Consider the following 26,380-nt stretch of genomic DNA (forward strand, 5'->3'; position numbering starts at 1 on the left):
ATTATTATTTAACAGACAATTTTTATTTTAGATTATATATTTTATACATATAGTTTATTCCTAAAGAGTGTGATATTTTATTTACATTACGTAAGATGAGGTAAATAAAGTCACCATATTGGGTCGCGAACTTTCGCAGCAAGTAACGTGCTGCGTACTTATTTTCTGTGACTCCAAATTACTGTGCTATTTGTGATTTTGTGCAATCACAGAGCATGAACACAATGCCAAAGACGGGAATAATCCTGTTTACAGGCAATTCCCACCGAGAGCTTGCACAGTTAATTTCAAGGTGAGAAAATTAATTGGATACTAACCGGCTATCACTATCAGTATCACTATCAGTATCACTGTATCACTATCAGTATTGACTACAGACTATACTCCATAAACTATAGTCTATAGACTAATAAACTCTAGACAGTAGACTATAGACTCTATAGACTGATAAAATAAGATAAGATAAGATAAGACTAAGAGCAAGAGTTTATTTTCTCACTTTCAATATCATTAATCATTATCAGCAAATACAAATTACAAGGAATTGAAGGATTTTTTTAACAAAATATAACTATTAATAATACTATTACTAAGTATTAAGGCCGACCTAAAAATTACCTTTGCCTTTGGTTCGCCGTTCGGGTCACCCGCCCGACTTCACATTTCGGAGTGATAAAATGTGCGACTGCGGTCACTTTTAGAGGGTTTCAAGAAAAAATAAAATTCAAAAGATACCGCCTTGCCGATCATACATCATTCAAATATCCGACTCTTAGTCATTTTATTACCTAAAGGAGAGTTCCAAAAATATTATAAAAATAGACACTCGTTGCAGCGAAAAGTGAAACAGTTCCTACCCACGTTTCCATAGAATCCTACAAACGTAAACACAGTCGTATAGAGCCTGCGGCCGGGCCCGACGCCGAACTACGTTACATAACACAGAGGCCTGAAGGTCGTTATGAGCGCAGCGGAACCGGCTTTGATCTCGCAGATCGATCGCGTACTATTATATATAACGCAATGCTAATCGTGCTATACGCCGGCCAGAGAGCGTTTACACTTCGGTACTTCGCATGATTCAAAGTGGACGATTAATCAGAGCTCGCGTTTGGAGAGGACGATTCCTAACACTACTAGCCAGTACACGACACGAATACCAGTACAGACGACACCAGTAAACGAACTGGTCGTTCACATTTTGAAACACAATGTCAAATGACTTGCAAGGCAATGGACCAATGGTACATGCAATCTGCCCAAGTCATTATTGATCTTCGTGGCTCCTGCCATTTCAGCTGTATACCCTATATATTATAAGCCTCACCAAATGCCGCATCCAAACGCTAAAACTTCTCCAGTACTAGACTAGCAACTCTTTGTGGCATGCATAATCACAGACTACCTTATGACAAAATAAACTCTAGTTCCTCCGCATTTGAACTAGCGCGTTTTTCCCAAACAAGAAAGAGTCGTGCGAATCGGTAATCAGGCGCCAACAGTAAATTGTTGTCATAACAAAATAGCAATCGACTTGGTTTGGTGACGTCTACATGTTGCTACAGGGTGTTGAGCAAGGAATTGTTTGTCCCGCGATAAACTGTTTTGCATAGTGGCGACAGTGCATCAAGATAGTTGTAGTATTCGTGAACTGTAACATCTGTATATGTAACTATCAAAGACTATTAAAGGGACCTACGTCTACGAATTTTCTATGGTAAATATTTGTAAAAAAAAAAAGTGCCATTTTTACATTAAAAGTAAGAACTAACGTTACTAAGATATATCCTCAAAACTCTCACCTGATAAAAATGTTTTTACGTTGGTTAAATTTGCAAAAATTCTAGACGATTTGTAATTTCTAGTTGTCTAACACTATTCCCCCAGTACTGTTCAGATACTGGCGTTTCTCTGTTTTTCACCGGCAAATTAGGGATATAAAGAAGGTATATAAGCATGAAAAGTAAACAGAAACACTAATTGTATTTTCATACATTTTATTTTGTACAAATAACACCAAATGTACTACTTGACTGGTGCTAGAAATTCGTGACTAATCCTTTAAGAAAGTATTTATAGGCAGCGTACATAAACGTGAAAATAACGTATTGATTTAGGCTTGATATCGGCTAACAGCGCGAACATTGCGCTAGCAGCCGGCAAGCGAAAACGCACACGGGCCGTAGAAACTTTGCTCACGCCGCTGGACGGTTGCCTGCAGAGCAACGCAAAGTGTCAACAACATCGCGAGAATTTGAACAACAGTGGAGATATTTCAAATACCTTTTATAAGACATCGCGCAGTGAAATGGGAGGCACTTAGAGTTTATTTTGTCATAAGGTAGTGTGATTATTCATGCCACGAAGTATTTGCTAGTCTAGTACTGTAGAAATTAGCGTTTGGATGCGCATTGTGAGGCTTTAACTTGTGAAAAAAAAAATTTATATTCCTGCCTACCCATGTTTTTGCAGGAAAAAAATAAAAATAAATAAAAATGTTATGCCTACCTACCGACCCTAATTTTCACAATCCATGTGACCCGAACCAAAGGTATTTTTTTGTTTGGCCTAACGTGCAGTGAGGGGATGGCGAAAAGACCATACCACAGGCACTTGGAACGTCTCAATAAAAAAAAATAATGGTAAATAAACACGAAATGTACCAGTCTTAATGTTTCTCTACTCTATTTCGCCTATAATCACCTGTAAATGCTGGTGAAATGCTCATCTGCAACACACAAGTACACCGAACGCCCGCCTGCGCTGTGCTGCGTGCACAAACAACATGAATAAGAGAGCAGGTAGGAAAGCGGGATTGAAAAATTCGTTCGACGCTCGCTTCATTTCACACCATCACAGCTCGAATACACATCCTACAGCTTCCATCTTGGTATCTATGTGTACATAAATGTTTACTTGTTCTAATTATAACTCTGGCCTTTGTTCTTACCTACTCCCGCCAGAGATATCTCGTGAAATCCTGCAGGAAATGTTCTCTCCGTAACCGAGCTGTACGTGTCTCGCAAAATCACACAAACTGACAAAGCCTGACGAAATTCTCGCGTTTGCGCCCATTGCGCAGTTTATGTAAATGGCTGCAAGTACAGGGCTATAGGCGGCGCACTGCATTTTGAGAAACTACCACGCTGCTTTCCAACTCCCGTACGAGCCTCGTCAAAGCCGCCAGTGGAGCGTTGCAAAAATGATGCCACGAAGAGCGCCAGTGGGTGTTTCCCAGCCATTTACATAAACTGCGCAACGGGAGCGAACGCGAGGATTTCGTCAGGCTTTGTGTGATTTCGCGTGACACAGCTTGGTTACGAACACAGACAGTATGTTTTTATAACAAGTGAACACTGTCCTTCAAATAGAAACAAAGATGGAGTGGAATGGTTGAATGTTTGTGTTGTATTTGCGTGTAATCAAGCGAGCGCCGAGCGAATTTTGGCAGCACGCTTTCCTACCTGCTATATATTTATGTGTCAGTGTGCAGCAGCTAGCGTGCGGCGGCCAGCGTGTGTTGCAGATGAGCATTTGGATGGCATTTACAGGAAATTGTTGGCAATAATAGGTGAAAGAGAGTAGAGAAATAATAGGCGAGTTCACACACAAGAAAAACCGCGCTGCTCAGCCCGCTGATAGCGGAGATAATAGTGAGCTAATTGTGTCGTTGTTCACACAGGCGAATATCTCGCTAATCTCCGCGGTGCAAATATCACGCCGCGGTGCAAATGAGCGCGCTGATTCCAAATTAGTGCAGTCGGAAGTGTTCTTTGCAGCGCGCTATTTTGAGCGCGATTTAGTGAGCTAATTGCGTTCACACTTGTAAAAAGCTCAGTTTTTCGAGCGGGCTGCAAAAACCGGGTTTTGCAGCCCGCTAATTCGCGCCAGTGTGAACGCACCTATTGAGACTTTGGTAGTCTGGATCTGGATCTGGATGGTATTCTGCGTAGCCCACGGTTACGTGGATAATAACGCAGGGATAGCTATAGGGAATGCTATAGTTAGCCATGGGGTGTGACCTAGCTTGGGTAAAGCCAGGTAGTTAGCCCTTAGCCAAATGGCAATGAGGGTGGTCACAGCCAGAGTTTTTTTTAGCTCATCTGACATAGTCAGATGCAGCTTGTAGAAATGCATGATCGTCCGTCCGTCCGTCCGTCAACAGTTGGGGACAAATCTTAACCGCTCGACGTACGGTCACGATATTTGGCACACATCGGGGGGGGGGGATCGTCAAAACGAGTTGGGATGTCGAAGCTGCGGGTCAAACATCAAAGGATGAGAGGTGTAAAAGAAGGGGGAACATTCACTCCTTAACTTAAGGTATAGGGAGGAAATGCAGAATTGCGGCACAAATCTAAAGGTCAATGGGGCACAGGGCAGATTTTAGACATTTTCTGAGGACATGGTCTGACGGAGCGATTGAAAAACTTTTTCGTTTCAGCGGTGGCCTACCATTTTTATGGCTTTATTGAAAGGACCATGAAATGTACTTTCTGCTGACATGCGAAGAGTAAGTGTCGGATAACCTTTTGACCCTCAAGAGGAGGGTTAAACATGGATTTGTTTACTGTTAGAAAGAATTTGACTGCCGGGTTTGCTAGTAGAATCTATACATGCCTGAATGTATGAGGCTACAATGTCACAGTGAAATTTCAAAAGCTAAATTTGGTTGAAGAAGGTTTATGCTCCTTAAACTGTTAAATCGTATAATTTCTGTGGCATTCTGTACTGTCAGTATGTTACATGTAAATTATGCCACTGCCAGTGGCCACTGTCAGTGCATGTGGTGGTGGTACTGTCACTACTGTGTAGTTTTTACCTGCGTTAATTGGTTACAGGTGGCAGCTCTCTATTGCAGCCTGTAGGCTTGCATAGGTAAATGGATGAGTGCTTACCTATTCTGTCTTGCAAATAGTTGTTGCTACTACGTATGATGGGAGCTTCCATCTTTAATCTGAAGACACTTAGACGTACGCGCCATCTCGTGGCAACTTTCATAACGATCCCAACGAACATTCCTTTGAGTCTTTGAGAAGGTTCCTGATACCATCCCTGTGCATTCCACTGTTTCGGCGTGTATGTGAACACATTTGGGACTAACAGGGTTTACTAGAATCCCACCACTCCACCACAGAGTCACTGCAGTAGACGTTAGATGAGCGCTGTCGCTCCGCGGCACTTTTGTCCGTTGCTCTTTCAGCAGAGATGGAATCTGTAAATGAAGGCACTGTGCCTACCACTGTACCAGGCAATACATTATAAACGTCCTACCATGTACAAAATGTTAAGTAAACTATTTTCGTCACTCTCCACTCGTACTTTACAAAGAATATTTGGGAAAGTATTCCCGGTTGGCCTACTCCCATTTCGCCTATGGAAAAATTCCCATTTCGCCTACAACAAGATTCCCAGTTGGCCTACACCCATTTCGCCTACTCCGAATTCATCTACGCTTAAAATCGACCCCATTCTCATTTCGTCTACGATCGGTTTGTTCACTAAGTTATCATTTATAAATAATAAAATATGGTTTTGATTGGCATTATCCCAATCAAAACCATATTTTATTATTACAGATACGTAGACTACAGGAACTAGAAGAACACAACTCGACAAAAATAGAAAATTGAGAACACAAATCTCTATATATATATATATATATATAAAGTTGTTCAGCCGAATTTGTCTGTACTCGCATAACTAGAGAATTCCGCAGCCTTGAGGAAAAGTAAAGATATTTTCAGAATCTGCACGTCTGGGAGGTGGTTCTGGCTGAAACAAAATTTTAAAAAGTTAAAAATTAATAAAAATTCTATTCATCAATAGATGGCGGTGCATACAGGTTAACATCACGTACGTGTGAATCCATGGGGTATACCCTTAACGGCGCAGTGGCCTAATCGCTAGAACATCCGTCTCCTACACCGGGATTCCGGGTTCGAGTCCCAGCTGGGGAACTTATTTTCCCCTTTTTCCCTTTACTTACCTCTTTAGTATGTATTATTTTTAATTGTATTCCCCGTGACGAAGTCGGCGGGGATACTATAGTTTCATGTCTCCCCAGCCGCCGCTCGGTCCGCCGCAGAGAATTTCCCTTCCGCTCTATAACTCGACCCCTAATTGACCTAGCATGACCAAACTTGGTATACTTACACATCTTGGGGAGAAGATGTGCAGAGTACCAAAACCAGGTCACTGCGACCTTTATTTGACCTTTACTTTGACCTTGATCATATTTCCCTTCCGCTCTCTAACTTGGCCCCTAATTGACCTAGCACTACCAAACTTGGGATACTTACACATCTTGGGGAGAAGGTGAGCAGCGTACTAAAACCAGTTCACTGCGACCTTTATTTGACCTTTACCTTGACCTTGATCATATTTCCTTTCCGCTCTATAACTCGGCTCCTAATTGACCTAGTGCGACCAAACTTCGTATACTTACACATCTTGGGGAGAACACGGGGGATACGATGTAGTTGGCGACAACTGCCCTTTCTACTTTTTTACTTTTTAATTTTAATTTTTTATATTTAATGTCTTTTATCTTTTGATTTCTTATTGTTTTTTACTGTTTGGGATGGGATGGGATGGGATGGCATGGCATGGCATGAGATGGAATGGATGGATGGATAGATAGATAGTTAGATTTTTTTGGGTATTTTCCTTTCAACAAAGCGGTCACCAACTGAGTAACGCCACTGATTTCCCCGGGCAACGCCGGGTATTCCGCTAGTACATACACAAATATACATAAATACAGGGGTCTATCAATATATCTCCTGATAAATATACACACATACATACATAAATATACACAAACATGTATACATAAATATACACACATACATACATAAATACGCATGCACACACACGACACACACACACACACTCGCACGCACGCACGCATGCACATACACAGAAACACACACACACACACAAACACACACACACACACACACACACACACTTACATAACTAGACAGAGGGCACTCACGGAGAGTGCATACCTCTGCGAGCATGTAACATGTATGTGCTCGCTGGTGGCGGCTGCTGACTCGCCGCTCACTGGTGGCTGCTGCTGACTCGCCACTCGCTGACTCGACACGCTATCGATTGCGCGGTGGCTACACACACACACGCTAGCGATTGCATGACCTTCATTTGCGCGGAGGTAAATATACATACATTATCACACACACATAATCATCTATACATATCGCATATTCATGTGCATTTATTGCATATATTGTCAAACGTCCTGCAAACAAACTTTTGTAACGTGTGTTTTACACATGTTCATTGAATTAGTAATCGTAGATAGATTTAGTTGTACATAGGAGAAGGGTTGGGTGTTTAGCATACAGATGAGAAGTAGTTAGGTTGGGTTCTACACGGATAGGTTACGGACGTTAGGTTGGGCCTTGTTACAGATGTTCACCATATGTAGATTTCCCGCGTAATATTTGAACAAGAGAGAGAGTGGTGTGTGATTGGTTAGGGTAGAGTGGAACTGGGCTGTGATTGGATGCGGGGTGGATATATTAAGGAACGCGAGAGCAGTTGGGTGACTGGAACGAGACAGGACGTGACGTGACGAGCTGACGGTTTGTTTGTAAACAATATATTTCTTTAATAGTGAACACAAATTCTATACGTCTTCTTGATTATTTATACTTTAAATTATAACATTCAACTACGTCCCTACACTTTGCAACGTGAACTGGTTTCGTTTCCTCACCCCTCCCTCGTCATCGCTTGTTTTTTCGGGGCCAAAATTTGCCAAAAAACATGGCCAAAGGGACAGCGCACAGCGGTGCCGGTTGTCAAACGACGGTGGCGCTTGATTTTTTACTTTTTTTTATTTATTTTTTATATTTAATCTTTTATCTTTTGATTTCTTATTATTTTTTACTGTTTGGGATGGGATGGGATGGCATGCGATGGGATGGCATGCGATGAAATGGCATGGGATGTGGTGTGATGGCATGGCATGAGATGGGATGGGATATGGGATGGATAATTTTTTTTGTTATTTTCCTTTCAACCAAGCGGTCACCAACTGAGTAACGCCACTGATTTCCCCGGGTAACGCCGGGTATCCCGCTAGTAATGAATAGGCGAAATTGGAATATTGCCGTTTGTGAGAGTAGACGAAATGTGAGTAGGCCAACTGGGATGTTACCTAAAAGCAGGGTTCTCTCCGACGTGTCCGTGAGCTTATAATATTACAAGCACAGGTCGCTACAATGTCTGACCTGGATCAAAACTGTACGTTATCCATAGATGAAATGTGACTAAAAGCCGACCCCTGCATGCGTTACAGTAAGACGGGAGATAACGTTTCTGGTTTTTGTGACTTTGGTTTCCAGTGCCAGAGGCAGGAAATTCGGCAGCAGGCTTTAGTATTTATGGCTCATGTAATGTTTTCTCGATGGAAGCGGCTATTAGGCTATTTTATACCTAAAACATCTGCCCCGCACAACCAATGTTGCCATACTGAGTTGATAATATTACAGCCAAGAACAACGAAACATGGAATTTTGAAAGTTTATCTTTAGCAGCCTTATCGTGAGTATTTAAATACAGTTTACGCTGAAACCTCTTGAAATTTTTAACTTAGCTCACGGACCTCCAGTACTACCTTTGCGGACCCCAGGGGTCCTTGGACTGCCTACCAAACTCGATTACAACAAATCAAAACAAAACAGAATAAATGTATGCGTTCCATCTTCTTTGCTAAAAAAAGAGAAAGTGCTACCCCATACTACAACCTTCTAGACATTCTAAATCTTGATAATGTTTTTAAACTCAAAATCTCAACTCTTGTACACAAAATCAAGTATGTTAAAACGGATATTCCTGCAGCCTTTATTGATCTAATTCCTTCTGCTTTACAAATACATAATTACAACACTAGGTATGCCTCAAAAGGTAATCTACACAGACTTGCCTCCAGGACTAACTATGGTCTATCTCGATTTAAGTCTCTGGCCTCAAGGATATGGGAAACAATTCCTCTTGAAATTAAAACCTCGCCACACAGTAAATTTAAACATGATTATAAGCTATTCCTTCTAGACAGCCAGTAATAATCAATTAAATTAAATTAGTGCGTGTTATTTAGGACCATTAGTTATATATTATATTATAATTGCTTGCTTGCTCTTGTTGTTACTTATTACTTATTACATCAATTGTAATTTTTGTTCTACTGTTCCATATATATGTATATATGTATATATTTTTTTGTACGTAGACAGCCAGAAATGTTCAATTAAATTAGTGTATGTTATTTAGGACCATTAGAAATTAGTTATATATTATATTATAAATGCTTTCTTGTTCTTGTACTTCTTACCTCAATTGTATTTTTTGTTCTACTGTTCCATATATATGTATATATGTATATATATTTATATTTTTTGTACGTAGACAACCAGAAATGTTCAATTAAATTAGTGTATGTTATTTAGGGCCATTAGAAATTAGTTATATATTATATTATAATTGCTTTCTTGTTCTTGTTACTTATTACATCAATTTTATTTTTTGTTCTAGATACTGTTCCATATATGTATGTATGTATATATTTTGTTTCTCTCTTATTTCCTATATTTAGTTTAATTGTACTTTTCCCTCAGACTTTTTATTACCTATGGTAGTGGTCAACTCGAAAGCTTATTGCTACTTTGACCACTACGCACATTCACCTTAAACCTATCGATTCTATAATATTATTTATCTCTCTCCCTTTTTACTACTATCTGAAATTATCTGTACAAATGAATGAAAAGTGCAAAATAAAATGAATCTGAATCTGAATCTGAATCTGAATCTGGACACTAGGTTGGGAACCACTGTATTAGACCCTAGACGGGACTATAGTCTAGTCCCCGGGGGACTAGACTGATAAATGGCAATTACATTTATTATTTACAATCCGTCTAATTAGTAATTACTGAAATCACCTGGAAATTACTAGAAAATGGTTTGGAATCTTGACGGAAAACACAGTCAAGTTCAACCGAAGTGCAAAAAGCTAGTGCAGTCATGCTGAAATGCGTGCATACTCACGTTTGTCATGGCCAGGTTTAGCTGGGGTTGGATTTAATAGCTATCCATCACTAACTCTTATGTTGCATTCGTACTATTGAGTTGCTACAATAAATTGTTGCTAGTGTGCGTAGTGCTGATAGGGTCTATGCCCCCCAGGGTACTGCCGGAACGTACCCTGGGTACGGTCCGGTATACCGGAACGTACCCTGGTACTAAATACTACTATCTAATATGCCGGACCGTACCTCGCCTACTCCACTAACGAGTCTAGGGAGTCGCCTACGCCTACTCCCTAACCCTAACCATAACCCTAAATTTATCCCTAACTCTAACCCTAACCATATCAGCTAGATAGTTACCAGGGTACGTTCCGGTATACCGGACCGTACCCAGGGTACGTTCCGGCAGTACCCTGGGGGACATAGACCCTCTCAGCGTAAGTAGTGTTGTCATGCGTAAGTCAGCCTGTCCATCAACTATAAGCCTAGATTACCAACAAATATAAGTACCATTCATGTACAGTACAAAAGAAGGCAATTTGAATAGATTGATGTGAACCAAAAACTTAAGGCAATGGGCAGTGGTCATGAGAAGCAACGGGGTAATACAGTTCAGCAGGGTTTTGCAAATTATGGACATAAGTTTAAAGTTTGACTTATGGTCTTCGACACAGCTACGTAGCCGTAGGGTTATGGTCAGGAGACCTATCGTTATTGAAAATATCAAGGTCTATGGTCAAATGATAGTGGCTATAGTTACATTGTACTTATTTTGCCCCAGGTTGGATGACATACTAAGTAGTTTTTTTTAACGCTGACATACCTGTTACGGGAATGTCACAGCCAAGCACAATTGCTCTGCAATGCTATTTTTCTGTTGCTGTACCTAAAATGTCCTCTGATCGAGTTACTCTTACAGCCGAATGCAGGTTCCACTTGGTGAGGCTGTGGTTGGTCGCACTGAAACCAAGGGTAGGCTGTGGTGACGGGTGGACATGGTGAATGTTGGGCTGGGAATTTTATGCCTTCTGTCAGTCTGCAGCATATGGTTTGCTTTTGCTGTGTCGTTCTAGCAAATTCAGTGCCAAGTTACAGTTCTTTCTCTGATCAGACGTATCAATATGTTCTGATTACATAACACAATTAAATCTGAGTTGATGCTAAAACTGATGCATTATTGCAGCATTCTACAAATTTTCGTGCAAATTGTTCACACGGTTTGTGTATCAAAACTTGAGTGCAAAAAACTTGGCTCTGCGAATTTGCGTTAGCTTTGATATTGTTTTAGCATGCTTGCTTTCGTGTTTGTCATGATCTTATATCAGTGTCTACACGTAGATTCATTGATGTCGTGCCACGTGGTTGTATGTTTCAGTCGATTAGGTCTTGACCTTGGTCATGCTGCTGTGTTCCAGAAATCAAACAGAGGTAAGTATGATTCATGGGAACCCTTCTCAAATTCTTGGGTGGCGTGAAACTACTTGAGCTCAGCAATAAAATTGGCAGAGGCAAGATCCAGTGTGTTCATCAATTGTTGCATGAGTGGAAGATACACGGTTAAAAAATTTTATTTGGCTAAAAGCTATCGGGTCTTGGAAAATTAACCTTCAAGTCCTGTTAGTATTGGAGCTAGGTCTTTAAAAAGGGGTTGTTTTAGGTGTATGATTCCAGTGCTGTTACATTCACATTATTTTTACAGTAACTTTTTTAGTTTGCTAAGTGGTCAAAACTTAACATTCAATTGGCAGAGCAAGCATGCATGCTTGGTAAAAATTATTCGGCCTGAATAAACGGAAACAAACGTCTTCTTTTAGGCTTAAAAAAGACGTTTGTTTCTGCTAACAAGCTGAAAAAAATTTGACACACGGTAGGCGGGCAAAACTTTTTTTTCATCAAATATTTTTTATTTCTTTTTGTATGCTAACAATGTTCTTGTTTTATACTTATAGCAGCCCATGTAATGACGTCAAAGTCAAATCAATGCATTCACCAATTAATAGATATCACTTTGAAATTTTTTTTTTTCGATTACATTAAAAAGTTTTGACACGGCGGTTTCAAATAGACTCGGTCGGGTTTACGGAAACAAATGTCTTTTTTAGGCCTCCAGCAGCATTGTTTATCAGGGGCTTAATATATATATTCTAGATGTATAAATTTGTACACTCCTAATTAACCTCACTATTAGCCATCACTAACTGGATACATCAGCTGATGTACATACCTGTAGGGCGATGGGTGATTTTTTAAGAGGTTATAAATAATTTTTAATTGTGGTGTCAAGCATGCATGTATGGAAAGTCATCCCCTTCAAAAATAATTATTAAACATTTCAAATACACACTTTTAAATCAATTTAAAACATTTCAAATTAATTAATAAAAATACAAATTACTTTATATTGTTCGAGAAATTTAAATTCAAAATTTAAAATCAATTCACAGAATAAAAAATCAATTTATTAACTTGCAAATTAATTCACAACTTTCCAAAATAATTGCTTGATATACAAATTCCTTCACATCATTGTAAAAATTCATTTTCTAAACGTACAATTTATTTTCAAAACAACAAACCAATTTACTAACTTGCAATTTAATTGAGAACATGTTACATAAAGTTAAAACTCACAAATGTTTAAATCTTGCTTCATCACCCTACCAATTGAAATTATAAGTTTTAAATTAATTTACAGAATAACGAATCAGTTCACTAAGTTTGAAATTAATTTATTTCTTTTAACATTAATCACCAGAAATGCAAATCTAACTGTTGGTTTCAGAATTATTAGGTAACAAACGACAAATGCATAGCTTAAATTACAAATTAATCATACAGCTTTCAAAACATATATAAATGTTTACAATCAAAGAGCTCATTTAACAATCAATTTATGCAACTTCCAATCTATTCAAGACTTCTGAAATCACTTACTAACGTTTAAAATTTGCCGCCCACTCTGTTGTTTCCGGTCTGTGTGAAAAACTATTCAGGAAACTTCGAATCAATTCATAGGACTTGCAATCTATTCACTACACTTTCTGAACCAGCCAACTACAAACCAAACTCCAAATCAATTCAATCTAAAAGTGCCCGGATGCTTCAGTTCGGATGGATACGCTATAATATTGGAGGATCCGATTTTTCCCACCCTGCGGGAAAGATGTGTTTGTTTACAGCTGTACACTACAGTGTAGTGACAGTGTTACCCAAGGAGCGTTCAGCGTGACGTCACGTCCAGGTCACATGTGTAAACATAGCTCTGCTGGTTGGCAAAAGCGTTCGCCGGCACAGGCACTTGGAAGGTCTCAATAAAAAAAAGAATGGTAAATAAACACGAAATGTATTTACTACCAAAGTCTTAATGTTTCTCTACTATATTTCACCGCTAATTACCCGTAAATGCCGGTCAAATGCTCATCTGCAACACGCAAGTACACCGCACGCACGCCCTGTGCTGCGTGCACAAACAACATGAATATGTTATGTTATTAATGTTGTTTATGCTCTTTTATGCTCTTTTATTGTTATGCTCTCTTATTTATGTTGTTTGTGCACGCAGCACAGGGCGTGCGTGCGGTGTACTTGTGTGTTGCAGATGAGCATTTGACCGGCATTTACGGGTAGTTAGCGGCGAAATAGAGTAGAGAAACATTAAGACTGGTAGTAAATACATTTCGTGTTTATTTACCATTCTTTTTTTTTATTGAGACCTTCCAAGTGCCTGTGCCGGCGAACGCTTTTGCCAACCAGCAGAGCTATGTTTACACATGTGACCTGGACGTGACGTCACGCTGAACGCTCCTTGGGCAACACTGTCACTACACTGTAGTGTACAGCTGTAAACAAACACATCTTTCCCGCAGGGTGGTAAAAATCGGGTCCTCCAATATTATAGCGTATCCATCCGAGCTGAAGCATCCGGGCACTTTTAGAATGAATTGATTTGGAGTTTGGTTCGTAGTTGGCTGGTTCGGAAAGTGTAGTGAATAGATTGCAAGTCCTATGAATTGATTCGAAGTTTCCTGAATAGTCTTGCACACGGACCGGAAACAACAGAATGGGCGGCAAATTGTAAACGTTAGTAAGTGATTTCAGAGGTCTTGAATAGATTGGAAGTGGCATAAATTGATTGTTAAATGAGCTCTTTGATTGTAAACATTTATGTTTTGAAAGCTGTATGATTAATTTGTAATTTAAGCTATACATTTGTTGTTTGTTACCTAATAATTCTGAAACCAACAGTTAGATTTGTATTTCTGGTGATTAATGTTAAAAGTAATAAATTAATTTCAAACTTAGTGAACTGATTCGTTATTCTGTAAATTAATTTAAAACTTATAATTTCAATTGTTAGGGTGATGAAACAAGATTTAAACATTTGTGAGTTTATGTAACATGTTTTCAATTAAATTGCAAGTTAGTAAATTGGTTTGTTGTTTTTAAAATAAATTTTACGTTTAGAAAATAACTTTTTACAATGATGTGAAGGAATTTGTATATCAGGCAATTATTTTGGAAAGTTGTGAATTAATTTGCAAGTTAATAAATTTATTTGTTATTCTGTGAATTGATTTTAAATTTTGAATTTAAATTTCTCGAACAATATAAAGTAATTTGTATTTTTATTAATTAATTTGAAATGTTTTAAATTGATTTAAAAGTGTGTATTTGAAATGTTTAAAAATGATTTTTGAAGGGGATGGCTTTCCATATGCATGTACTCTGTAATCATTTTCATTGAGGCATGCAAAGAGCTGTGTGGTTGCTTTCATAGGCGCAAATCCAGTTTAGTCACCTTATGTATCACGAAGTGTGTTAGGGTTAGGGTTGGGCTTAGGGTTAGGGTTAGGGTTAGGGTTAGGGTTTTTGCATCATTCCTTGATATACGGAAATTCTGTGCATCCGTTGATGATACACAGAAATCTGTGCATCACTTCGTGATACCTAAGGTGCCTAAAGTGGATTTGCACCGCTTTCATATTGGCACCTGTAGTAGTGATTAGGTGATCACAATTGATTTGGTTGGTTGTGCCATTTTTTATTTGTTTGCTATAGAGGGATGTTTCACTGCTTTTCAGTCACATCTGAAAATGTGCTTGCCTTAGTGCGCTACTATGGTGTTCATGCCTATATGTTATAGTTAAACATTTTGTTATTGTCACGTTGTCTTCTAATTTAAAGGTGTGATTCTGTATCTATAAGTAAAAAATCTGATTAATAGATATTTCTAGGGCTGAGATAACTGTTGAGGCCTCCTGTGTAATAATTGAAATTAACTTTAAAAATCAGTCTCGATGTGAAATGCTTCATACTTTTACTGCATACAGTTGCGTATATATATATATATATATATATATATATATTATATATATATATATATATATTTCACGTGCCAGATAAATTATGAAGAAATATGTTATTTTACAGAGACGGTGGTAAACATTGCAGATTCTGTCAGAGGAAAAGATGTCTTCCTAATTCAGACAGCCACAAAGTAAATGATTTGAGGGTTGTAGCTAGATATAATTTTTGCTAGTGAATATGTGTAACTCGGTATTAGCTGAACTGGCCTTGCTTTTAAAAGAAACTCTGTGTAATAAAGTTAGTCAATGTTGTAGAGTGCAAGTTTTATACTGTCTGTCTTTACATTGATCTAAAGTTTGTAACCAAGTTAGGCAAGGTGGCAGCTACGTCAGATATTCGGAACCATATTTCAGGGATGTAAATAATGACATCATGGAGCTGCTTGTGATGGCATATGCTTGCAAGACCTCCAGTGCTCGCAAGGTCATCGGTGTCATACCTTACCTACCCTACTGCAAGCAGAGCAAGATGCGCAAACGTGGTGCCATTGTGTCAAAACTCCTTGCCAAAATGATGTGCAAAGCAGGTAGGTGAGCTAATTGTTTATCAGATGATCAGAGATATTACAGCAGATGAGTGACATAAGCCAGTAAGCCTTTCTTATTTAAGCCGGGGGAGTCTATATGCCGTGATACAAAAATTTCAAGTGTGTTTAATAAAATGCACATTATAACCAAGTAACCCATTTGAAATAACATTAGGACTGCAAAGTGTGATTTGGAGTTATAATTTTAACTCGTGTGATTCTCATTTTTACGGTAAAACTTATTAAATGTATAATCCTGCATCAGTTGGTTACATTGAACTGACGCTTGTTAAAATATTGTTATGATTCTTGACATGAATCACGTCCCACAGATTTCGTCAGGTACGCCTTTTCCTTTTTGTAAACCATAGATAAACACGGGCTGTCACTTGTACATTTTTTCGCACTGAGTTGACCATGTTTGTTCCCAGGTATAACACACTTGATTACAATGGATCTACCACAGAAAGAGATCCAAGGTTTTTTTGATGTTCCTGTTGATAATCTCAGAGCTTCTTCATTTCTTCTGAACTACATTCGGACCTCAGTACGTTGTTGCTCGGCTGCTTCATGCTTAATATTACATGTGCACACTCAGACATGCACACACGCATGCGCACACAAAAACACACACACACACACACACACACACACACACACACACACACACACACACACACACACACACACACACACACAAACACACACACGCATGCACACACAAAAACACGCACAGGCCCACGTGCATGCACATACAAAAACATGCACGCACAGGCACACACATGCACGCGCACATATGCAAACAATGAACACATGCACATGTACATGCACATTTTATGTAGATGTGTGTCCGAAAATTAATTGTGGATACAGTTAATGCACGTGATTAACTTTTCTGTATGAGATTGTAACATACACGTGGATATATCAACTAGTCTAACTGTTTCTTACGTGCTTGGGCACTAGGCACAAGTGGAATTAATTTACTCTGGGAGACAGCTATTCATAGGGTTTCGTACTAACGTTCTGCAGATTCCCGACTACACAAATGCAGTCATTGTGGCCAGAAATCCTGGCTCAGCTAAACGCGCGCAGTCATTCGCGGAACGACTGAGACTGGGATTAGCTGTGATCCATGGTGAGCAGAAAGAAGCCGAATCTGATGAAGTAGATGGGCGTCACTCCCCACCACCGATCCTGAGTCGCACGTATAACCCTGACCTTGGGTTTGAAGTTGTACCAGGTACCTTTAAATTTTTGGTGATTCTATAAATGTTGCATGTTTTGTTGTAATTCTAGGTTCATCAGCTTTATTTCAAATAAATAAGATGGTGAAGTCTGATATAACCAGGGTCTCCAACCGTTCCTCATTCTGCGGAATCATTACGATTTCTAGGCTTAATTTCCGCATTGTGCAGCGGCAAGGTTATATTCCTCATTTCAGTTGCATTGTACAAAATTTGCACTGATTGTTCGCATTGTTCGCTTGGACACATTGTTTTTTTTCAGGCATGTCTACGGTAAATGGAACAGCCTAGTCAGACAGGCGCTGTCTGCAAGGTGTCGCGTAGTTTGTCTGCTAATCAGACAAGGGTTGTAGGGTTGAGATAGTGTTATCAGACATGAGAATATGGCCCACAGTATGCCCCAGATTGCAGGAAAATGGCTTAAATATTTCAAAATTTTCTGGGGGAGCATGCCCCTAGACCCCCCTCTACCACTGTCAGGCTTACGGCACGCGGGCCCGCCTGAGGCAGACAAGGTTCATTTCGCCCCCCCCGTCCATCAATTTCTGAATACACTCACAAGTTACTGATCACCGCGGGAACATTCCGCATTTAGAGTTCACAGGGTTGGAGACCCTGTATAACGTGTAGTCTCGTTTTAATTCACGTAAGCAAGCAACAAGTCTCGCATGGTGCGAGAACATGTGAGATGTACACAAACAATAGACAAGTAACCCAGTCCTGACATTTATACTTTTTTTGCTACGTTTTTCAACACTCCTTCTCAAAATTCTAAATGGGAAAATATTAACTGAAGAAAGTCAGTCCATTGAAATTACGAAATAACACCCGTGATTTTTCTCAATCTCTTGAATTTAAAGTCAGTTCATAGAAATTACTCCAATCATGTTTCTAAGTCTCTTGAATTGAGCTTGAGCAAGTCCCTTGGTTAGGATGTCAGCTACCATGTCCTCACTCCTGCAGTACTGAAGCACAACAGCTCCATTCTCCACCTGCTCCCAGATGAAATGATATTTAATGGCGACGTGTTTTGCTCGACCATGAAACTGAGGGTTTTTAGCTCATCTGACATAGTCAGATGCAGCTTGTAGAATCGCATTCAGCGGTGACCTAGCATTTTTATGGCTTTATTGAAAGGACCATGAAATGTACTTTCTGCTGACATGCGAAGAGTAAGTGTCGGATAACCTTTTGACCCTCGAGAGGAGGGTTAAAATGGATTTGTTGACTGTATACACAAAGACTGAACTGCTTTTTCTGCTTGTGGGATGTCGAGGCACAGATTTTTTTTTTTTTATTTTTTTTTTTTTTCTTTTTTTCTTTTTTTTTTTTTTTTTTTTTTTTTTTTTTTTTTTTTTTTTTTTTATTTTCTTTTTTTTTTTTTTTTTTTTTTTTTTTCTTTTTTTTTTTATTTATGGGGCACAGTTCAACTTGCAAAGGCAAATGTTTGTTGAAGACAATGGTTACGCTCCTTAAATATATATTTTCTAAAGCAGTCTGTATTAGGCAGCCCATGTATTAGCACACTGTAATGATAACCCTAGAATGCCGCGTGTGTACCAAAAACATGGGGGCAGCACCATTACGCATGTGAACTGGCACTATTCTAATCATAATTATTGCCTGGCAACCTGCAATGGCAGATGTGTTAACTCACAGCTGAGCGAAATTCTCGCCTGCCTGAATATACCTTGATTTCAGCACTATCAATGGAAGTGGAGGATATCACGCACGAAGGGTGATGCCATCTTTGATTTAATCTGACTGACTACTTGACACCGACATGCTCGACGGCAAACTGCTTTTGCTTATTAGAGCCGCACCTCCAGAGAAACCATCCGCCCCCTCCCCCACTCTCCCCCCACCACCACCACTACGCTCGCGCTCGACGCATATCCATGATAACATGTTAATATAGAGAAGTCATTAAAGTTACACAGTTGTATCTTTATTACTGTACTACCGGTATAGCAAAGCCTAGCTATCATAGATTTTAGATCTGTATTAGTAGTATCCTAGATATATGCTCTGAGCGCGAACACGGTGATGGGAGGGTGCTCTTCATTCGTTTGCCAGTGAGTTTAGCATCAGAACACCTGCCGTCAGGTGAGCGCTGTCGCTCTGCGGCACTTGTTGGTCATACATATAGCAGACTGGTTATCTTCAAATATAACCATAGCACTTGCCGTATCATTTCTTAGGTCGTAGGTAAGGCGTTTCAGCCAGATAGCCTCTTGTGCAGCACTAGCTAAGGCCGTATATTCTGCCTCAGTCGTAGACAGTGCCACACAGCTCTGATTTTTACTCCTCCAACTGATGGCAGCACCACACACTTGAAACACATAACCAGATGTAGATTTCCTGTCATCTACATCTCCTGCCCAGTCTGAGTCGGAATACCCCACACATTCACTTGAAGTGTTCTTCTCAAACTTTAACCCGTAATTGATGGTACCTTTCGGATATCTCGTGATTCTTTTCACGGCTGACCAATGCTCTTTAGTTGGTGCAGCACAACATTTTGCCACATTGCTAACTGCAAATGTTATGTCTGGTCTTGTCCAGAGTGACAGATACAGCAAACTGCCAACAGCAGACTGGTACAGTTTCTGGTCAACTGTCTCATCATCCTTCTCTGCTTTGACCAGTTTGCTGTTTGTATCAACGGGAGTTGACACAAGTTTTGCATCATTCATGTTGAATCGCTCTAACACATTCTTGGTGTAACCTGGTTGACCCATCCAGATAGACTCAGGACTTGTCTCTCAGTCAACTGTCACACCCAAGAAAAAACTAAGATTACCCATATCTTTCACAGTGAACTTATCAGATATGGCCTTCTTTACTTCCTTCAACCGATGCTGGCTTTTCACTGCAACCAGGATGTCGTCGACGTACACAGCCAATATAACCAGCTCTCCTTCTGAAGTGTAGATACACGGATCATTTGTTGACTGCTTAAAGCAGTTGACTAATCTCAAGCAGATGCTCATGAAAGGCTGCATTCCAGCATCGTGGCGACTGCTTTAAACCGTATATGCTCTTCTTGAGCTTGCAGACGAGATCCTCCTTGCCCTTCTCAACGAACCCCTCTGGCTGCTTCATATACACCTCTTCTTTCAAGGTGCCATTCAGGAAAGCTGTCGTAACGTCCATCTCATGAAGAAAGAGGTTGTTCTTTGCTGACAGGGCTATCACCGTCCTTACAGACTCTGACCGGACGACTGGACTAAAGGTTTCGTTATAGTCCAGTCCTTGCTGTTGTGAGTAGCCCTGCGCCACCAGTCTTGCTTTGAACCTCTCAGTCGATCCATCGGCTCCCAGCTTTTCTTTGAACACCCACTTGCTGCCGACGATTTTCTGGTCCTGGGGAGGTGGGACCAGCTCCCACACTTCGTTATGAGAAAGAGATCCCATCTCCTTCTCCATGGCTGTCATCCACTTTCTGCTGTCAGAACTGTTTAGCGCTTGCTTGAAGTTAGCCGGTTCGGAGGCAGCAACTGACACCCACTCTCCAAGAAGGTCTGGAGCTCTTCTTACTCTATCTGACCGCCTCACATCATGATTTGCAGCATTCGCTGGGTCACGCAGACCACCGTCACCAGGTGCATCATCATCATCATCACCATCAGAGGAGACGTCCACTGATGGTTGGTTGGGCGTCACATTCGTTTCAGCCTAGATGCTCGGATCAGACTTGAGATCACTCTCGTTGAAGATTACATCTCGGCTGTAGAACATCCTCCGCTTGGCCGGATCGTACAGCCGATATCCCTTCACCTCCTCGCCATAGCCCATCAATCGACACTTCTTGCCCTTGATATCCAGCTTCAGGCGCTCATCTTTAGGGATGTGGGCATACGTAGCACAGCCGAAGACCCTCAAGTTGCTGACATCGGGCTTTTCTCCATGCACAACTTCAAAAGGTGTCAATCCATCAAGGGCTCTGGTCGGACTTCTGTTGGTCAGATATACAGCAGTTGACAATGCCTCTGCCCAAAATTGTTTCTCAAGGCTCGCATTAGTCAACATGGTTCTGATCTTCTCAACGAGAGTCTTATTCATACGCTCTGCAACACCATTTTGCTCGGGAGTCTTCGGTACGGTCAGCTCGTGCCTGATGCCATGCTTCCTTAGGTGATCCTCAAACACCTCTGAAGTAAACTCTCCACCGTTATCAGTTCTCAAGGCCTTTAACTTCTCACCAGTGGAGCTCTCAACCACAGCCTTCCACTCAAGGAAACGAGAAAACACATCCTCCTTCCTCTTAAGGAAATTCACCCATGTGTATCTGGAGAAATCATCAATAAAAGTGAGGAAATAGTGAGCACCACTCAGTGACTTTGTGCTCAGTTTACCACAGACATTACTATGAACAAGTCCAAGTACTCGTGTAGCCCGCCTCTCACTTGCCTTTGGAAATTTAGCCCGATGAATTTTCCCTTGAGTGCAAGCTTTGCAGAAACCAATATCACCGGATTTCATACACTTAAGTCCCTTCACCATGTCCTTAGACTGCAAGTCATTCAAACTTTGGGAACTGAGGTGACCATAGCGCTGGTGCCACAGCCCCTTGTCTGTTGATGTGGACGCCTTGTTTACACATTGCTCCTCTACAACTGGCAGGGTAAACAGACTTCCATCCAGTTTGGCTGTAGCAATTACCCTCCCATTGCTGGTAGACACCCTGCAGTCACTCCCGTCAAATATCATTGACACACCAGACTTCATCGCCTTTGGCACGCTGACTAAGTTGAATGCCAGCCCAGGCACGTACAGTACGTCATACAACTTGATAGCCTGTGTATCATCGTCCCGCTTCACAGACAGGCTGACTGTGCCACTACCCTCAGCCTTAACACAGTGTCCATCACCTAAGATCACTTTGTGTCCATCTCTCATAGGCACCATGTTGTCGAACGCAGCACTGTTGTTACACATATGGCATGTAGCCCCAGAGTCAATGAGCCATTTACAGTCTCTTCTTGACATGCTAGTAAGTGCATGGCACGCCACAAAACTTACATGCTCATCCGAATATTCTCTGGTTTTTACATTATTGGCCTTGTGCTTAGGCTTCTGCTTATTTAACACAGGACAGTCTCTTTTTAAGTGCCCTATCTGTTGACACCCATAGCACTTGGGCCCTTTCCTCTGTGAATTTTGCTGCCTTTTTTTTCGACATGAAAACAGTATCCTGAGGTAGTCGATCCTTCTGCTTCCTCTCCTCATTTAGTAGTCGCTCAGTCACCAGATCCATCTTTGGGACCTCAGGGCTTGCCTCGAGTGCTGTCACGAGCATGCTGAATGATTCTGGGAGACTCGCCAGCAGATACACAACCCTATCCTCCATATCAAGCCCCAATGATGGCCAGCTCGTTGAATATTTCCATCATAGACTTAATATGTTCCGTAACTGGCTCTCCATCCTAAAGACGCAATGAGAACAATCTTCTCCTCAGCACCAGCTTGTTTGCCCACGTCTTCTGAAATTGATCCCTCAATTTTTCCCAGACTACAGAGGGATCTGTGGGCTCACCTATCAAGTAAAGCAGTGATGGGTCTACCGCTAACACAATGATAGCCAAGGCTTTGTTGGCCCTACACACAAACTTCGTACACCGGTCCGCATCTGCCACTGGATCAGACTTTGCCTCAACATGACACACAATGTCCCACAAATTGTCTTTCATCAAGGCCATTTGACATTGCACCTTCCATGTCGCGTAGTTCGATCCCTTCAGAGCACTGATTCCATTCAAAATCGTTCCGGCCGCCATTTTCCTTTGTTTACTTTTTCTTTGCTTTTGTATTCACAACTACCCAAATACAAAACTGCCGATATCAATGTCCAGTTACGCCGCCCGCCGTTGAAACTAACACCAACCTGCATAGAAACAATCCTGCAAGCGATCTGGGCCCATAACCTGTTGTAATTCTAGGTTCATCAGCTTTATTTCAAATAAATAAGATGGCGAAGTCTGATATAACGTGTAGTCTCGTTTTAGTTCACGTAAGCAAGCATGGTGCGAGAACACGCGAGATGTACACAAACAATAGACAAGTAACCCAGTCTTGACATTTATACTTTTTTTCTACGTTTTCCAACAGTTTTATTTATTGTATAGGTAATGTATCTGAAGCAATGTATCACCTATTAACCTATTTTAACCATATCTTAGTTATATTGTGGAATTAATTCATTGGTAGTGGTTTGACCGTTAATGTATTTATACTTTATCAGTTTAACGTCTTTTTGAATCACACTGCACACATTTTTTATAGTTATGGCAGCCAAGGAAAAGCCTCCAATGAACGTTGTGGGAGATGTTGGTGGTAGGATCGCTATCATTGTGGTAATTCAGTGTTGTTATTGTTTTCATGGCAGATGTCTGTAAACATAATTAGTTATTAAAGTAATTATTACGAGAGTTTTCCAGTGTCTTCACGGCTTTCATGATACCTACCGTTATTGCTTGAATAACAGCAATTGTCTAGAGTAACTATAAAATGACTTAGAACCTTTGTATTCACCCAAACATGCAATTTTCTGTAATCTTGAAACTAGAGCCGCTAGTCTTGGACTAGCTAGTAGCGCCGCCGCCTATCTGCCATAGACATAGTACAGTCTCTCTCAAATGCAGTTGTTTTCAATTTATCACCGACAATTTACAAGTTTACCAATTCTGCCATTATCGCGACATGATATAATGCATTGCTGTTACGATATGTTCATATCCAATTTTCTATGCTATAACTGAATAAAATTTTAGTGTTTTTAATGCTTGTGTAATCAGTGATATATCCGCTGTGAGGTGAGACTATATTTCGCTATATTTTTTTGGGTTGATGGTTTCTGAGCAAAACTCATAATAATGGCTTTAATTGCAAGGTTAGTGTAATATGGTTCAATAGTCCCTATTCATAGAATAAGTGTAAAGTTCCTAGAGAAAAATTCTAAATGACATGTGTAGTATGTACCCAATGATAAAATATTAATCTATTTGAAAAAGATTTGGTGATATACTGTTATAATTGGTTATGTCAGGCAATAACTACGCCGGTATTGTTAACAAAGAGTTGACAGTTATTTTAACTTATTTTCGGAAGTACTTATGGCTTAAACACATTCTCTCAAGTTAAGACAGGGCTTGTTGTAACAGGATGACATCATAGACGATGTGGAGACATTTGTTGCGGCTGCTGAGTTGCTTAAAGAACGAGGTGCCTACAAGATCTATATTATGGCCACGCATGGCCTTCTAAGTGCAGATGCACCACGATTGCTGGAACAAGCTCCTGTTGATGAGGTACACTTAACAAATGTTCAATGATTGCACTCTGCATATTTTAATATGGATGTCCTGCTACTGTTTCTCACGTGACAGATCGGTGACACATTCATGGCAAACAGAACTGTGATGTGTTTTCTGCCCAACTAATATCAGGTTGTAACGTTGTTTTAGATTGTTGTTACCAACACCATCCCCCATGAGGTGCAGAAGATGCAGTGTCCAAAGATCAAAACTGTCGATATCAGCCTGATGCTTTCTGAAGCCATTCGGCGGATCTACAACAATGAGTCGATGTCGTACCTGTTCCGTGATGTGTCTATGGAAGATTGAAATGTTGGAACACGTCTATCCGAAAGGCTTAGCTTTCTTGAACCCTCATATCATGGTAACGAACTGTATGAAGTACAAATATATTTCAGTCTTGGTACTTCATTGAGTTTAACGTAAGCAAACTTTCACTGCTTCAATAGCTACTCTAGTGAGGCTACATGCAGTAGATTTGATGCTGAATACTGATAGTACCAGTAGCCTGTCTGCATATCATTGCAGTGGGTATGAAAAGCTGGGGCTTCACCAGCTGTGGATGGTTGAAGGTGGTGAAGTGGTGATGTTTGCACTAGCAATGTAATTTTGTAATGTGAAAATCTGTGTAGGGTTGAAGATACTAAAATGCAGTTTCTTAGAGGGCGAGGCATTGTGACATGTGTGCGAGTGGAATTGTAGATACACATAGTGTAATAACATCAAATGGCATGTGAACAAAAACCTCTAGATTTAACTAGTAATTAATTTCTGAAATAATCTTAACATTGTTGTTAATCAAATGTTTTGGATGGCAGTCGGTTTGTTGTCGACCATATGATCATTGCAGTCGATTAAATGTTAGTCGTTGGCAACATTCTAGATCTGAAGTGACCCAGTTTTGTGTGCACTTTACAGATTCACTTATTGGTAACTAATAATGTGATCAAGGTTCTCCATTTCTTTTCAATTCAGCTTGATTGTTAGAAAAATTAAGCATGTGTTTTTTATACACATTCCAGCATGATTGATACGGATACAAATGGATATCGTAGTTGGTAACCTAGTGCTAGGTGACGATCACTGGTGAGCCTGGATTAAGTTGATAGTCGTTAGTGGATGTGGTTTCATGTAAGATGATGTCTTTAAATTACACATGCAAATTGATGCTATGCAATGTGTTGGTATTTATTATACCCAAACAAGCCGTGTATACAGTCTGTTGCTCTAAGAACGTAGTTTGGGCTTGTGATTTTTTTTCATTAAATAAATTTTGCAAACCTGGTGTGAATGCAAGGAATTTCATTGTTGTATTGAACCTTTCAATGTAGTATTTGTATTTTTAGCTCAACTGACGAAGTCGGATGCAGCTTGTAGAATCGCATGATTGTCCGTCCGTCCATCCGCCAACAGTCAGACAGTTGGGCACAAATCTTAACCGCTCGACGTACGGTCGTGCAGAGATGCCAACCACTACGATTTATCCGTATTTTATACGAATTTCTGTTCCTTTTGCACCACTACGACCAGTTTGTATCAAACTACGAATTTCACTGTGATCGAAAAAAAAAAATTGTCATTTTTTGTCAATTTATTGTCATTATTGACCCTCAGAATGCAGGAAATTGCATCTCAGAATTAAAAATTTTTCCGGGGAGGCATGCCGGACCCCCCTAGCAAACTCGGGTCACTATGTGACCCTCGAACTACTAATTTGATGGCCAGAAATTACAGATTGCTTCAAATATGTGTTGGCATCTCTGGTCGGGGGGGGGGGGATTGCGAAAAGGACTCGGAATGTCGAATTTGGGGGGTCAAGGGTCAAAGGTCAAGATGTGTCAATGGAGGGGGAATATTTCCCCC

General features: G+C 40.3%; 1 protein-coding gene across 1 annotated transcript; it reads left to right on the forward strand.

Annotated features, from left to right (window-relative positions):
- The first annotated feature begins 118 nt into the window (after positions 1-118).
- On the forward strand, positions 119-25,817 carry LOC106809540 (phosphoribosyl pyrophosphate synthase-associated protein 2-like). The gene is made up of 9 exons (XM_014812637.1): positions 119-292; positions 11,437-11,489; positions 15,492-15,558; positions 15,782-15,954; positions 16,386-16,501; positions 16,987-17,197; positions 23,487-23,557; positions 24,365-24,511; positions 24,668-25,817. The coding sequence occupies exons 1-9, from the start codon at positions 216-218 to the stop codon at positions 24,824-24,826; spliced, it is 1,074 nt and encodes a 357-aa protein (XP_014668123.1). The 5' UTR covers positions 119-215; the 3' UTR covers positions 24,827-25,817.
- Positions 25,818-26,380: the final 563 nt, after the last annotated feature.

Source organism: Priapulus caudatus, unplaced genomic scaffold (genome assembly GCF_000485595.1).
Source record: "Priapulus caudatus unplaced genomic scaffold, Priapulus_caudatus-5.0.1 Scaffold362, whole genome shotgun sequence".
Classification (NCBI taxonomy): domain Eukaryota; kingdom Metazoa; phylum Priapulida; class Priapulimorpha; order Priapulimorphida; family Priapulidae; genus Priapulus; species Priapulus caudatus.